At 32.9% G+C, this 17,821-nt stretch overlaps 1 protein-coding gene across 1 annotated transcript in view; it reads right to left on the bottom strand.

The window, feature by feature from the left end:
- Positions 1–8,094: 8,094 nt before the first annotated feature.
- CHIC2 (cysteine rich hydrophobic domain 2) overlaps positions 8,095–17,821 on the bottom strand; it is a 54,992-nt gene continuing 45,265 nt past the window's right edge. The window contains exons 4-6 of the mRNA XM_023183142.3: positions 13,791–13,847; positions 13,565–13,624; positions 8,095–9,879 (exon numbers count right to left, since the gene is read on the bottom strand). Coding sequence (XP_023038910.1) covers positions 9,829–9,879; positions 13,565–13,624; positions 13,791–13,847 — 168 coding nt within the window. The 3' untranslated portion in view covers positions 8,095–9,828. The remainder of the gene's footprint in view (positions 9,880–13,564; positions 13,625–13,790; positions 13,848–17,821) is intronic.

Here is a 17,821-nt window from a genome sequence, read left to right as displayed (position 1 = left end):
TCAGGCTTTCTCAGCATTAAGAGTTTTAAAATTTAAAGTCAGTTCTCAATATATTAATTCCAACGTGAAAAAATACAAAGCTCTCAATATTTAGTACAGAAATATGTGTGTTTTTTTCTCACTATCTTTCACTTATAATTCACAGCTGTTTTTCTCATTCTTAGAATTCTTAACTTTAGGATTACACAATGGAACAATGGCATCATTAATATAGAAACCATTGACAAATACAGTCAGAACTACAAGGCTGAAACAGAAATTCATACTTATATTTTCCAACTTTTGTCTTTAAGCTGAAGTTAATTTTAAAAGCTTTAAAAATATTACAGGGAGAGAAAACCTGGTAAGTATACGTAAATCAAGACATAAGACCAAAAACAGTTACCACATTTGGCCTGGAAATTGATATTTTATCCATTAAAGCAAAGTAATTGAAAGCACCTTTTGCAGGAAAAATCTACTGAAAAAGACACTGTAAATACAGGAATTAAGAATTTCCTTTTCAGAGTTTTTTTTTTTTCCCTGTTCCACAGAAAGAACAGGGCTATCCCCCTAGGCAGTGGCCCAGTCTCGCCCTTTTTCAGATGTTTTTATAGATTTCGTATTTCCCGGTGATTGCGGAAAGTCTCTGCAATTATTTCTTGCAGAGACTATCAGATCATCCAACATTAGACTGACAGGTTTCTATTTTGCTGAAATAACTAACAAACTGTGTAAATAGGAAGTCATTTTTCATCTCCAAATACTGCGATAAAAACCTGAGATGCTTCCCTTATGATCGATTTTTAATTTCCTAACTTCCACAGAAATTTTTCTTCATGCTTTTCCTATTTTTGGCATTTCTAATTTAAAATATCTAAAACTCTTGAAGTCACAAATACATGAAGCATTTGTGCTCTGATTTAAAAAAAAATGTTAATATCATGCTGTTTGAACAATGTGAGCCACTGAAGGGTATGACTGCCACCATGGTATTCTTTAGCACCTTCATGCACTGCAACCAGAGCAAACCACTTCATTGGTTAAAGACACATCTAGTTGGTCTCTTTCCACTCACAGACGGAATACTTGAGGGTTTTTCTGGTAGGGAAAGTTTTTGGAGTCTAAAATGTGATACAAAGTAAGAAGCATATAACTAAAACCAATTTAATCTAGTTAATATCCTCCTCACCTAGGAATACATTCCAACATTTGAATACACTAGTCCTCAGAAACCAAAAGAACTGGTCCATCCATAGGTTATCCTTTACAAGACAACCTCAGGTCATAAGGCATGGGAAGTGTGGTCTCAGTCATGCTCTAGGAAGGACTCAAATAAGAGATTTAGAAGTGATTTTGCCACCTCAGAAATTTTTCACTTTTAAGCCCTATATTAATCAATGAGGTAATCTTTGGTGTGCTAGTCTACACTCCAGAAGTGGGTGGTCTTTGCAGAGGGAGGTGCTCACTCACTCTACCTCTGGCCAGAGCCAGTTCCTGCAGCTGGACCAAGGGCAGCCCACAGACTACACTCGGCACATTTCTTCATTTCTCACTTGAGTGCCCTTCTTTAGTTTCCTTTCAACTGCCCACTTTATATCGGCTTCATTACACCACCGCTCCATTTGTAATGTAAATTGGGAAACTCGGGGAAGTTTTTCTTTTGGCCTTGTCTACGAAAGAATACCGAGAGGTATTCAAAACGTATTAACACAAATCAATGGCAGCAATAAAAGCAAAATCTCCTTAGCAACATAATCTTGATTGCAAAAGGAGAACTGAGAGCATTTAGCAGAACAGTGGCCCACATGGAATACGCATTTGTCTGGAAGAATCCAGCACAAAGCCTAAAAGAGAGATTTTGAAAAAATCCAAAATTAACTCACAGGGAACAGTTACTCTTTTTTTCATAAGTACACAATTGGCTACATTAAATCTATCGTGTGCTTTTGGCTCAGCAACATTGTATCACACCGCTTTGCAAACTGAAATTACAACACCCTGCATGCTTCACATGAGTTACAGGGTGTTTTTTGTTTGTTTTGTTTTTTGGATTTTTTTTCCCTTGGTTGATTTCTTTAGTAGAGCAAACAAAAAAGTCTCAAGAAATATTCATCTCATACACAATGAAAAGAAAATTGAATGGCTATCTAACAATATCTAAGACTGTAGGTACAAAAGGTTGGGCTTTTTTAGGCTTTCTGTGATGGATTCTAAGATAGTAACTAGTGCAAGCAGTAATGGCATTTTTGCATCGATCTCTATTTGTGAAAAAAGAAACAATTCACTTCTGAGAATGCTCACGTTTTTTCTGGTCAGGATGAAAAATGTGAATAAAAGAATAAAAATTCAGAAAATAAGTTTTCTTTAAAAACTATAGTATGACTCAAGGAAACAAAAATAATTCACAAACAAAATTTCCCTTTAGTTTTTATGTTTCATGTAGAATCAACTGTCATTCTGTGTTTTAACTAAAACAAGCCAGGTGATGGAGTTATCTTTACTGTCTATTGCAAAGAGATGTCTTAGTGTACTGAGTCACAGTTACTTCATCTTTGATTGTGTGTGTGTATGTGTGTATTTCCATATACGGATCTATGTTAGTAAAGGTTTATACTGGAATCTGGGTCAATTGAGTAAAATGAAAAATTTGTATTGCAAATAGTCACTTGATACAATGCCACAGATAGGCTATTTTAAATAGTGCTGAACGTCTATTTACGGAAGTGGCAAATGGAACTATTTCTGCCTCCCACTGAAAGCTTAAAAACTGAAACAGGATAATTGAGAACCCTATTTACAAGCTGCATTAATTTTAAACTTAAGAGATAACTAAAACACCACTGTGGGGACAAAAAGGTAGTATTATATAAGCTACATTTTTGCCCTATTCTTTTTTCCAACTATGATTCAAGTTCATGAACACATAATATAAAACTTTAAATTCATTGTACACAGTTTCTAAACTGATATTCATAATGACATCAATTTAATTAGCTTTTCCCCACACATTGTACAGGTCATATCTACAGAAGCAGGTGTGTGTGCATGTACTCATTCATTCATATGGTCATTTTAACAGACATTATTAGTTTCCTTTAAAGTGATTTGATCTAAGTTCCAGATTCCCTTTTCCAATTCCAACTACACCAGCTTAAGATCTTATTTAATATATTACATTCTTTAAAGACAAAATGATGTGAATTAGCCCACATTTTATTTTTGAATATGGAATTGTGTGTTGAAATGACATGTTGCAGTAGACTCACTTAAAAGCAACAAATCTAGCCAAAGCAAGCCAAACGTGGAAAAAAAAAAAAAAAAAAATCCCTAACTGAAATTAGTCTCCATTTGTTTACTAAAAAAAGAACAATCAATACAATCAATGAAGAGTTAATTTTACAAGACTAAATATACTACAACCAACACAGGACCAAAAACTGAGTCATCTTAAATATAACCCATTATGTATTTCTTCATAATTAAGAAGGCCAACAAGTTTTTATCTAACAAAACAATCTCATTTTAAGAAAAATAGGCAGGACGTGGTGGCTCACACCTGTAATCCCAGCAGTTTGGGAGGCTGAGGTGGGCAGGATCACCTGAGGTCAGGAGTTTGGGACCAGCCTGGCCAACATGACCAAACGCTGCCTCTATTGAAAATGCAAAAATTAGCTGGGCGTGATGGCTCATGCCTGTAATCCCAAACACTTGGGAGGCTGAGGCAGGAGAATTGCTTGAACCTGGGAGGCAGAGGCTGCAGTGAGCCAAAATCATGCCACTGCACTCCAGCCTGGGTGACAGAGTGAGACTCCGTCTCAAAAAAAGAAAAACCATGCTTATTTGGCAGTGGGATTAATATCTTAATAATGAAAGCAAAAACGTAATACTTACCTTTCACATTCAACTTTGTATTTTACCAGTTATCTTCATTTTCTAATGCTATTAGACTTCTCTGAATGCTGTATAATTATCTGAAAGCATATTTTTAGGGACCCTGCTCTTAGTTCTGCATAACTGCTCACCATCAGAAATTTCTGATTATCTTATATGAAAACTATTCCATGTTCATTTAAGGATATAGGAACAAATTCCTGCAACCCTTTATTTTATTTTTTTTAATGGTCACATTTGTATTATAAAAGATAAATCTAAGTGTATTTGTTTCAAGGTAGCCTCCCATTATCTTCTCAAAGGACATGATGATAAAGGAAAATTCTATCTAGAATAGTATTTTTTTCTTTTTCTTTAAAAATAATTTCCATTTTAATATATAAAGACCGTATAAAGAAAGCAAAAAGTTGTGTGCAATTCCTGACCACTGCATAACGTTCACCGTTGTAAACCAAAGAGTAGGATAATAATGCAGTTATTTCTCTCAGCCAGTAGATTTCAGCATCTTGCCTTCCAATCATGTTTGCCTTGCTTCTACTGCCACAACTGCTAAGTTTCACAATACTTAACTCTTCTGAGAGGGCATAATGCTAGTAACCTCAACAAACATAAAAAGAAATACAAAATTTAAAAGTGCTTTGATACTTGAGTTAAAACAAGCTCCTATTTATAAAGACTTGATGGCCACGTAATGAGATTGTTGTAATTACCTAATTAAATAGCTGTTACTAAAGGAAGAGGAGTTCTTTAATTTAGAGCAAAAGGTTTCTTGAGGAAATACTCTTTCCTTCTAGAACATTTTAAATCTATATAGAATTTATGCCAAAAAAAAAAAAAAGAAAAGAAAAGAAATGGAACCAGTTATATACTAAATTAAGAACCAGCAGAAGACACAATAGAATAGAAACTGCAGTCTGAGGGTACGTTATGTCTCAATAAAGCAGACAAAACACCGACCCATCACTTATGTCTCTTGAAGGCTGCTTGACACTATGTTTCTTTAAGCAAAAAACAACAAAGCAATATACACCTTATTGCCAAAATTAAGGATGCCTGGTATGGTCAGTTCATCAAAATACTTTCTAAGATAAAGAGCTAGGAAAGCAATATACTGGTTTTCACAAAGAGAAGAAAGTAATCAACTCAATATCAGAGCACCATGTTTATGAAATAGAGGGGACATTAAAAAGGGCAGGATTTTGTTTAAGTATCTCAGACATAACTACATTTTAAAAAATCTTATTAGAAAGAAATTTTTTTCAAAGTACTATATTTAATGTTTCCCTGATTTTTAAACATGCAAAGCATTTTAAGTACATACAGGGAATACTCAGTCTCTTCCATTTTAAATGCAAAACCTGACAGTAATTCAAGTTGGTGCTGACTTTGTAAATAAGTTGAAAAACCTATTCAATCATTATTATTAAACATCTAACTACTTACTTTTATATAGGACTTAATAACAGGGATATAAACTATTGAAAAATATTGCTTCACAAGATAACACCACGAGGTAGTCATAGTATCTTCCTGCTTGGAAAATGAAAATGAAAGCAAAAAGGCCAAGTAGTTGGATGGTCTTGTAGAATACCAGAAATGAATTCCAAATCAGGATCAACATCCTGAACTACCTATTAAGATTATAAACAACCTCTGTTAGTTCAATATGCCACTGGGGTGGGGGAGATAATGCTCCATATTACAGAAACAGATAGAATTATGATTAATAATATCAATAATATTTAGGATTCTTTTAATTATTATCTAAAGCTCTCCAGAGAAGTGCAGAACAAGATAACTCAAGATTTAAAGACATTCTTCAAATCTCAACTTAAGATATATTCCTAAAACAACATAAAGTTAACTATGATATCAAGGAAAAATTAAGAGTTACTTTATTTAAGAAAGGGTTAAATATTTATAAACAAACGGCTATGGGATAATAGTTTGGTTTAAAATTAGCCTATTCCTTCCTCCTCAAAACTAATTATTAATCACCTTCTTTCAAAAACAGAGGTTTGAGAAGCAACCCCATGTCCAACCATCCTTGTTCCCTCCCTAGAAAGTGTGGACCATTAGGGTCTTTTCAAAAGGAAACATCAATTGCACCACTGCATCAATTAAGAAATCTCTTTTTAAAATGCATTTTTAAAATGTAAGTACCACCTTAGCAGAACTGAGGATGTCAGCCATTCATCACTTAATGCGACTTACTTTAATTGGTCTTTTAAACACCTACCTAAGAATGCAAAAGAACTGCTGTTCTTATTTTGGGAGGCCAAGATGGGCAGGCTGCTTGAGCGCAGGAGTTTGAGACCAGCCTGGGCAACACGGTGAAACCCCGTCTCTACTAAAATACAAAAAATTAGCTGGGCATGGTGGCAGGCGTCTGTAATCCCAGCTACTCGGGAGGCTAAGGCAGGGGAATTGCTTTAACCCAGGAGGTGGAGGTTGCAGTGAGCCAAGATGGTGCCACTGCACTCCAGCCTGGACGACAGAGTGAGACTGTCTCAAAAAAAAAAAAAAAAAGAATTACTGTTCTTACTGGGAGCTTTGAGGAAGAAAGATAAAAATGCAATTCTGAACTATGTTCAGGCCTAGGTAAAGACTCTGGACATCAGGAGGACAGCAAAAGGATCCATGGTGTCCAAAAGGGTAAAAGAAAAGAGGGTGCAGGACTAGATGCTGGAGTTCAGTCCAAGGCAGTTTTTAACACACTGTAGTTTTTTGTACTACTGATCAACAGCAAGTCAAAGCAAATATTTACAGTGAAATATCCGCATGCAGTTAAAGGTTATAATTGTGAAGCTAAATACCACAAAAGTTGAAATAGTCTGACTATGTACATAGTGTTATGCAAAACTAGTAGTTTGAACTCATGCAACTGTGGGTTCAACTGTACGTATTACTATTTAATGTCCTTTTACATCCAAAGATAGGGCAGAATATTGTCAAAGATTTTTAAGGTTGGCCTGGGTCTATTAATATAAAAAAAAACCAGAAGCTACTAACACCGAAAAAATAACACTAATATCTAAATAACCTTGGGGAAAGCTGGATTCTTCCTGATTTAAAATTATTCAATTACAAAACTAGCTTTTCTAATAAGAAAAGAAAATCATTGTTTACTATTATTCAAGACTTTGTTGAATTTATTTTGTTGATTTTAGGGCAAAATTACATGTTTATATTTTAAATAAATGAAACCTAGTCATTAAAGAGTGATGATCATTTTAGACAGGTAAGGTGATCTCCATGTAAGGAAGGGCCAACATCTACCTTAGAAGCTAAATGTATCACACATCAGTTTTACTATAGTCATTAGGCTTTGGAGTATCATTTTAACCCAGATAGCCAGAGTTATATATTAATATTAATATTAAATATTAAAATATAACGTACATTTTTTGAGAAAAGAATGTTTCTATACAGAAATGGTGACTGACTGTAAAATGCCATTAATGTATTTTAAAAAGACCATAAGTTATTTACTTAACCTATGTAGAATCCATATACCAAAGTTTCTGCCAATAATATTTTCTCTTGGCCAGTTTAAAAAGTTCTATGGTTCATGTCCCACAAACTTTAAGTCAGAAAACAGAAGCTGAAGAAAAATTATCACTTTAAATATTCCCTTATACTGATGTTTACTTAACATGGGCATCTCTAATATCCAGTAATGTGGGCACTTAAATTCATGATTCAAGAAAGGATAGAGTTATACTATAGGCTACTAATGAAAATCCAAGCATGAAAATCTAAACACCCAAGGCATAACTGGCTTATGATAATACCACATATTAAGTATTCACAGTTCTTTTCTATATATACATTGGAAATGTACGTTTCTAGGGAATCTTTAAGTAAATGGCACATGGCTGAATAAAATCAGAAAAGCTTTTAAAAATTCTATACTTAGTATCATTGACTATGAAAATTATCTTACAGTTAAAATATCCTTAAGGGAATGTAGTAATTTTAAAATTATTATCCACAGTAGACTAATAATAGGAGAATAAATTATGTAAATAGATAAGTTCTTCTTATAAAGCTGATCAATATGGTGCTCTATAGATTTATACAATTTTATACACGGAACACTGTGCTGCATAGTTTACACAGTCATTATATTTTTCTGATCTTTCTGAATCCTGAGGCAGATCTAGCATTGTATGAAGATACAATTATTTTTCACACTGAAACCACAGAGGAATACTGAAGTTTCTAGATGGCATTATTTTTAATTGCACTACTTTAAGATGGTAGGACACACCCTAGATACAAGTTAAATAAAATAAGAAGTATTTGAATTCTTTATACTTTGAGCTCTTCACAGGAAAAGTGTTCTACAAATTCAAGTTGTTATTTGGGGGGCAAAGAAAACATATAATTCTCAAACCAAAAAAAAAAAAAAAATTTTAATCCTAGTTTTTAAGATAGCTCCTAATATCCAAGACAGGATATAGGACATGAGATACTGGCATGTGACTATTCAAATTTATATAGGATTACAGTACTTTGAAGAAGTACAAAGAAATACTTTTAAAAATACAGGTATATAAATTAATGAAACTGGTATTTAAAAGATTTAATACAAGGAAAAAAGTATTGTATAGTGGTACCAATTCTCAATACAAATTATTAAGCATAGTTTATATAATTCCAAAAGTTATTGACATTATTGCTCGATACCACAGTTGTATGGAACAAGTTCTGGACACACATTAAAACTTGTATAATTTCTGGTTCATAAAAACAAAAATTTATACATAGGTCATTCACAAATCTAAAAGTTTAAAAATGCATAGAGATATGCACAACAAAAAGGAGAAAAAAAATATGTATGTGTGTATATGTATATTTAAAAGAAACAAGCTAATCTGATTTAACATATGTGTCACACTCTCAATCAAAACAAGTATACATAACTGTACTGAAAGTGAACTAGTGGATAAAAACAGTACTAAATGCATTCTCCATTTCTTATTAACAATCGGTTCTAAATATCAATGGGATATTAAATAGCAGCTTACTTTTAGTTTTAGAACTTTTACTTTCTTTCAAAAACTTTTCAGAAACATATATCCATTCTGTAATTGTGATAGATTGGAAGAAATATTTTCCTTAGAAATTGTGTAAAGGAATACTTCCACTCTTTTGTAAATAAGATTTGATAAACAATAAAAATAACCCAAGTAAGGCCATTATTATCATCTTGATCAAAAATATACACAGATTGTGATGCTACTATATTCTGCGATCCTGAGTTCTAGTAACCACTAGATACATGCATACCATTCACTGATTTGTCTATTCTAATAAAAATTTAATCCTGTCTTACTACCTTTGAAGACAGAAATACTCTTAAAACTTTTTGATAGGTCTTCATAATGTTACAGATTATCTGCCATAAACAGAGCATTAGAAATTGTATGAGAAAGGATATGTTAGGTTCCAAAAGGCTATTAAAGAAAACTTACTATTTTAAAATAATGACAATATCAAATTTTAAAAGAAAGAAAAAATGATACAAAAAGTGTGCTTGCTGGAATAGATAATTTGAGCCTTACAAAGGTGTTTTTCTCTGTTAAGGAATTTATAAATAAAGGACTGTGTGTACCTTGGTGACAAAATAAAAAAGGCTGGCCACTTTTTATGCTAAGTTCAAATGTATTTTTTTGATAATACAAAAAAGTAATCCTTGAAAATCAGAATACATAACAGAAAAGAGCACAATAACTTAAGTATTAAACATCTATATGAAGTAACTGTTGCAAAGATTGACAAAAATGCACACTTAGAACATGCGGTTATTTAAAAACAAACAAACAAACAAACAAACAAAACACCACACGATTCTGTAGAACCAATGTTATGTCACCACCAGGAGAGCACCAAGCAAGGCACCATTGGAAAGACAACATACTTGGAAAGTCTCTATAAATAAAGTAAATGCTAATCTGGTCGAAAAATCGGTGTCTTTGGTAAAAATTCTATGAGGATGACCTGTAAAAGGAGAAGAAAAAGTTTTTAAAAGATTTAAACAAAATTTTTTCTTAAAACTTCAATTATATGCTATCGCAATGTTTTTGAAAATCCATTCACATTTTAAAACCGCAACTTTGCATTACTAAAACAGATCTTTATCTGATAATGCAGAGTTCCATCACTGAGAATTCTTCTAGTTCTGGACCTTTACCAAATACATGAAATACCTCAGCTCTAGGAAAAGGAAGACAAATAAGCAAGTAAAATCACCAAAGCCTGAGAAGGGTGATATAGATAGTGCCTCTGACACACTGGAGGAGCAAACATGCATACATGCATGCTCCCCTGCACTCATGAGAAAAGGGGCTAGTATGCATTTAGAACTAACTGTATACCAGGTGTTCCATACTACATTGGGTCTCTTTAAACCCAACAACTTTTCTATGAGGCAAGTATTATAATCCCTATTTTACAGATGAGGAAACTGATGATCCAGAGAAGTTGTATCACAATTGATTGTGGAGTCACTGTTTGAATAAAAGACTGTCTTTAACTCCAAAGACTTGCCCTTTCTACCACCCTACGTGACTGCAGCTCACCCAACATTTTTCTTCAGACTTTCTCCTTTTTAATCAACCCAATTACATGAGTCTTCTCTAAGTTCTAGAGTTGCTCTCATTTTACTCTACCAGAGTATGTAATCTTTAGATAAAAGGTCCTTTATCTCTTTATTTTTGAAAAAGTCCATTTCTTCTTAGGTTAGCAAAATTACAGGCTAAAATTTGTTCCAAAAGGCCTTTTAATAGGAAACGAAAGGAAAACCAATGAAAACAAAATATGGTAACACAGAGTTACACAAGGTGACCAGAGCTAATTTTTCCAAATTTAAATTTTCTTAAATTACAATCAACTCTTTCTTTTGCCCCATATTTGTATGAAATAGATGGTGATTTAAAAATTATTTGATTTTAAAAGTTTCTAAGTCTAGTGACTCATCGTTCTTTTTCGGAAACTGTGTCTTGCTTGATATAACCTCCAGATTTCAATACTTCTACAAACTAGCTGTCTGGGCCAGGAATCTTCATTTTCACTCTTCAGTTCTCCTAGGTTTTGATCTGCCTCAATAAAGAAGACACACTTCTATACCTGGCTCAAAAATATTCCTGTCTTACTCTAGGTATCCTGCACTAAGCCTTAGCTGTCACATTTGCCACTCTCCTGACCTGTGATTTGCCTACAAAGTGTTCACTAGCTCCCTGTTAAAATATTTTCTCCCAACTAGCTTCTTCATTTGGGCTAGATTTCCCTGTTTCTTAGGTTTCTTATCTATAAAACAAAGGCATCGAACTAGATGACAAGATTCTTTGCAGCTTTAAAATTTGACAATTAAATGTTTAAATTACTTAAGAGTCAACATTAAACAAATTCTTTTGTATTTCAAATATGTCCTCAATCAGTCTTTATAATTTTAGTCCCCAGTTGTGGGCATCCTCACACTTTACAATATATACTATTAATACATAACATACAAAATAAAGGCTATCTTTGCCTACATTTGAACTATTAGTTTTTAAATAATACATCCTACAAATTTTTCCTTCAGAAGCCACTTGTCTCATTTATTCTAAATCATCTGTCTCTACCATATCTGAACAAAGAAAAGTTAGCACCAAGGCGGTATATATATATATATATTTTAGTATTTCCAATGTTCAAATTTAATCAAGGATAATTATTTTCTTTTAACAAAATGAAATTTCTTTAAGTTAAAGAAAAGTTGAGGGAAAGAGGGACAAATGGTTAAAAAGGCCCAAATTCATTAGATAAAATGAATTTTATTTGCTAGTTTAACTTTCAAAATTCATTTTTATGAATTTTTTAAGCTACATTATTCTCACTTTCAACTATCACAAATATATATATACTCTAAGAAAATCTAGCAAAACACATTTTTCCCCAGCATGCATATATATATATATATATATATTTTTTTTTTTTTTTTTTTTTAAAGAGAGGCGGGTATTGCTATGTTACCCAGACTGTCTTTGTACTCCTGCACTCAAGTGATCCTGCTGCCTCAGCCTCCCCAGCTAGACTACTGGCATGCCCACTACACCCAGCTTTTTCCCAGCAATTTAAATATTTATTTTATCTTTACTACTCTTCTGGGTATCTTCTATGATGGAGTGAAAATAATATAATGGCTTTAGTAGAAGTGCTTAATTATCTAAAAATTCAAGGAAACTTATTTTACAAACAAAGCATATAGTTCAGAATGTTTTGGAAGGTTAAATTACTTTATGAATAAATTATAGTCATACAGTTCTATCTGGAAATCATAGCATTGGGATAACTTTTATGTTTTCCTTTCCAAAGTAAGTTTAGAAATGCACAAAAAATTAATACCTTAGTTTTAAGCTTAGTGTTTGTGTTACAAACGTAGTAATTTTTTTCACTAAATTCTTTACAGCTCTTATCCATCCGTCTCCCCAAAATATATACATAAACCCTCCTACTATCTAAGATGAAAATACAAGACTAGTATTCTCACCTCAAAATGGGTTACTCAAATGTGTTATGATTATAAAGAAGTATCAGGTGTCTTTCTCATCATCATAAATTAACATGTTGATATAATAAAGATAAAATCTACATTACTTGAATAAAGCTAGTATAAGACATTTTAAAAATATTTTTTATGTTCAAGGACAGAAATGGGATTTGACTGTGTGATAATGAAAGAACAGGAAAATGCTAACAGAGAAAAATGCTTTTATGATAATTTACAACGAAACACTCTTTTAATCAATATTTTACACATACACACACACACATCTATGATGGCTATATTGTTTTCAAGAATAGACAAAATTCCTCAGAAATGTTATAACAGATACTTCACAAAGGCTCTGAGTTTTACTTTCAACAATTAATTTTTCCTTAGATTTTTTTCTTCTAAAGAAACAACCTGGCCATATTTAAAATAAAATACCCAAGCTCAAAAGAGAATTAAAATTCTTAATTTTCTAGAATATTCTGAAATTCTCAAAAGGAGAAAAACTGCTCAAGTAAATCATGGAGTTGGTAAATTAAATCCCACGCTGAGTAAGTACAAAATTCATTGTATATATATATGCCAAATTAGATATTTTTTAACAAGTAAACACAAGATGATCAACATCTCATTTTCTGCTTACTTTTAATTTTTACAAAGCGATATTCTAATAACACTTTAAAACAGATTCTTTAAAGGGCACTGAGGTACGGGCAGTTAAAATCTATAAAGGCTAAAGGTTTCTTAAGCTCCAATGGCTTGGCTGAAAGGTTTTCTTCCATACTTGGAAACTTGATTAGCATTATATAAAAAAGCCATATCTGACTTGCTGCGTAACCAAAGTTGTGGTTATTCTTTATATAGCATCTAAAATTTCACACTCCATCAACACATGTTCAGGCTATTTTATCTTGGCAATTAATTTATTATTTTTCAGAACACAGTGAAGCCTTGTTTTCAAGTCATTCATAACTTTATAAATCAGTCTTGCACATGAAACCATGCATCTGTGAACCGTAGAAAATCCTTGCACTCAGGAGATTAAGCTCCTGACACCTTTGCTGATTAATAATCATGGAAAGAATAAGATCAGAAGCAAAATAAATGATCATTTAATAGAGAAACTCACAAAACAGCCCTTTAACTTACATATTCCATCATGTTATTCGTTTCACATTTCCTTTTGCTCAGTCTCCAATGCAAGCACAGCTAGACAAGTAGGAGAGTAAAAGAAGAAAAATGAGCTCTATTTTATTGCAGCACACAGACTAACCCATTTGTCCACCTTTCATATTTTTAGTTCAACAAAAGCATCTGTTTCCATACTGTGCAATTCAGACCCCAACAGTACGAAGCTGCTCCCTGTGGTACTCACCTTGTGGTATAACCTATTGTTTTCCCATTCTAATAACTTCTCAATCGATCTTCGTGTCTGGAAGACAAATGAGAAAAAAGTTTACTCTTGACTGGTTTTAGAAAACTTTGTTTTGCAGCTGCTTTTTCTGTGAAAAGGGAAGAGGTATAAGACAGTGACTGAGTATACTGCAGTGTGCATCACTATCCATTTTCTAAGCACTAAATGGTAACCTGAACACAAAGAGTTCTCTTTCTTTAAAAAGATATGGCTTTATTTCTATCATATGAATCTTTTTTTACTAGCCTCTGATTTAAAACTATCAAGGTTTAAAAGCTAATGTCATCTGCCAAATAAAATTAAATCCCCACTTTTTTCAAAAATGTTTCCAATACTTAAATAGTAACAGAAGTTCCTTAATACATATTTTACAACAAAAGTAAATATTAGTTAACAAAATGCAAATGGCCTTTCAGTAAGTTCCAAAACAAAAAAATGGAAGTTAATATTAAATCAATGAGTTATAAAATCAAACTAATTTTCACATCATGCTTAAAATAATGCCCATATTTAAAAGACAGCTTACTGATTGTTCTACCAATAGATTTTTTTTGAAGAGTCAAAATTTTATTTAAACCAACATAAAAGTGCCATCTGATAGTAAAATCAAACTCTTAATTCAATATTACTGTTTCAGGAATCAACTGAGAATTTACTTCAGTTGACTGATGCAAGATACGCTACGCTGCAAGAATGTTTCCTGCTTGGGAGTATGGATAAAAGAAGATAATTCACGGTGCCAGGTGTTAGGATGAGACTGACACAGCTGCAGGTGCAAAAATGACAGTGTTGCCACCAGGATCAACTGCAACTTGGTTCAGCTGCACTTTTCTTGCAAAGGAAAGAAAAAAACATCTTACCACTATTAATGTGGGATAAGGAAGTACTAGTAATCAAATATGAAAATGTGCATGTCAAGCAAGGATTAGCTAGGTGTAAAACTGTTAGGATCAAGCTGGGTTTGAACAGTTTAATGTTACATAATAAAATTTTAACATGTATTTAAAATATCTACTTTAAATAGTTACATTACCTTTTAGCATATTAAACATGCTAAAGATACACCAAAGTCACATAGGTGCCAATTATACTTCATAACTACCAATGAATTACGACTACTGCCTTACATTTTCCAAGCTTATGTCACAAAACTCAGAAAATCAGCTACTTCTCTGGGTAATAATATGCCAATGACTAATTTATTATTACATTACTCTTTTTGAAGAGTCTTTTTGGCAAGAATTTTAAAGAAAAAAAATGTGCCCTTGTTAACAATGATCAGCAGACCTCACTTGTTTCTTTGTAAAGATAGCCTTTTAGAGGCAGCTCTCCTTTTAAATGAAAATAGGGCAGCAGTTATGGTCACACTTTTTGTTAATTTAGTTGCCAGTCAGCCCCAAATCAAAAGAAAATAAGGCTGCAGAGTGTAATTAACATTCAGTTCGGTCGTTTTGTCCCTTGTCTAGCCCCCAAGCTTTGTTAAAATTGCCATCTGAATGCTGAAGGCTGTAGGGAAATCGATTTGATTCTAATCGCACCATGAAAAGAACATGATCTAACTGCTTTCAGCCCTCCGTAAATCTGTACTAGGTCTTTAGCACAATGCAACTTCCAATTTAAAAAGCACTGAATGTCTCGTCAATGACTTTGTGAAGAAAAAAGAACAAGGAGCAGACATAAAAATTCCAATAGTTGTTTAAGCATTAAAGTTCATTTGCATCACAGCGAACCTGAAAAGGGCTGACCTCTCAAACCGCCTCTCAGGTCTATGAAGTTGTAGCCTTGACAAGCTCACATTGACAGAGCTCATTGACTCTGAAAGGCTACTCTATCAATGGTGAAAAATGGCAATAGGTTCTACTCTGAGCAGGCATCTGCCTGCCCACCCGCTGCTAAACCAATGGCAAAACCGATTCAAAACCTGAATCTACCTTGTAATCTTTCTTTCTAGGGCCTTTTAATAATAGATTAAGATTACTACACAATTTAAGGTTTTACTTTTACTGATGATTTTGGGGGTGGGTGGATGATGAAAGAACTAGAGTGGAACAAGCTTTCCAAGTCCATTGTCTTATATTAATGTATAAAATGGTACCCAAAAGCTTAACACTACATTCTGCAAATACTTATTACTTAAAGAAAAAAACGTAGTTACCACCATCATTTCATCAGAAATTTAAACCCATGCTATAATAGGAATAGATCTCATTATGATATAGACACATTCATACACACAATTTTAAAACTTAAAAATATTTACTTTAACTTAACTACTAGTATTTGAATAACAGATAATTACAAAGTATAAATCTTAAATTCCAAAGTATTTATGTAGGAATTCTCAATTTCTGCTTTGCCTATAATTAGGAGTTTAATGATGGGGCTTGGTATAATAATTGTATCTTACAATATTTAAGAATTCTAAAACAAATAAGCCCTGATATGCCACATTCTGAATAAGCATATAAATATAAAATATTGCTACACACTTCACAGTCTGAAGTAAAAGCTGTGAATTAGCACCATCTAATCTTGCTATAAGACTTCTTTCCTGCTTGACAGGTGAAAAAAAAAAAGCACTTGCACGTGCAGCTTAATTAATCATTGAACTTGACATCTCAATGATTTACAGTGAGGAGCAGGTGAGAACATACAAAACCAGAAAGGAACCCTTGATTTGAGTGGAACACTTCTAGCACACTAAGGTGACAAGTATATAGATTCTAGCAGTCATTTAAAAAAAAAGAAACTGTGCCAAAAATTATTTGTTAGTAACAACAAAAGCTCAAATAGAGAAAAAAAAAAAGTTTAGCTACTGAGAATGTTTAATACTATGCAATTATTTTTAGTTAAGAAAACCAAAATATATTTTCAAGATTAAATACAATACCAATTTGGCAGATACTTAAAAAAAAAATGACACTTCAGCATTTATAAAAGCCACTTAAAAGCTTTTAAACATGAAAAGAAAGCACTTTATAAATGTAGTCATCCAGATAAAAGTTAAAGAGTTTATATGTCCACAGGGATGTCAGGTAGCTATTTCTAATGAAATGTAAGATTCAATAGTGTCAAACTCTACAATTGCTAACTGTGGGCAAGCAAACCTAATCATGTAACAACCTGTCCTTGGTTTTTAAATATTTATTTCAACTCCAAATTCAAAACAAGCTGAAGCAAATTAACACGCATCATAAAAAAATAATATGTATGGGATCTATCAACATGAAACAAAGTACCAAAAAAACACCATCTTTCAGTATTCCGGGCCAGTTTCTAAAAAAATAAGTCATTTTTAATTTTCTTAAGAGAATTTAGTGCTTGTGAAAAGCACCAGATTGATAGTCATGGGAACTAAAAATCTATTTAGCTGAAAGAACAGGGGAAAGGGCAGTGCAGGCTTTAGTGCAAGCTTCCCTACAGTGGGCCTTAATCCTTTTCACTGTTCACACCCTGGGGGTGAGGGGACAGGTTAGGTTCTTTACCAATGGAATTCTCAGTCTTTCTGCAAAAGATGATCAACAAGAAACGTAATTTTATGATGTATTCTTATGTTTAATTAAAAGGACCAAGACCACCAACTCACAACATGCAGGCAAAACAACTTTTTTGTGTGAATGGCGTCATGTTACTAACCTGGTCTGGAAGTAGACAGCTCCAAGCATCTGGATCCCACCCATCTCCCTCAGCTCACTTTAAATGACCCTTTTTCTTTTTTAAAAAAACACACACATTTCTTCATTTCCACACCTTAGTGGTTATATTTTTCTCATTGGTGAACTAGTTTTAATACAGCCATTCAGCTTCGTGAAAGTAAAAATTAGTAAGAGATTTAAAAAATATCATTTCAATTACTAAACAAGTATTAGACTTAAGTTAGCAACAAGTAGTAGAAACATAAGAATAGAAATTTTGGCTTCTATTTATATTGCCTTTGGTCCCTTTTAGATCTTTAGCAGAACTGTGAAAATAAGGAAAAACACGAAAACTGA

Source organism: Piliocolobus tephrosceles, chromosome 3 (genome assembly GCF_002776525.5).
Source record: "Piliocolobus tephrosceles isolate RC106 chromosome 3, ASM277652v3, whole genome shotgun sequence".
Taxonomy (NCBI): domain Eukaryota; kingdom Metazoa; phylum Chordata; class Mammalia; order Primates; family Cercopithecidae; genus Piliocolobus; species Piliocolobus tephrosceles.
The sequence above is the reverse complement of the archived record's forward strand: the minus strand, read 5'-3'. Positions and strand labels throughout refer to the sequence as shown.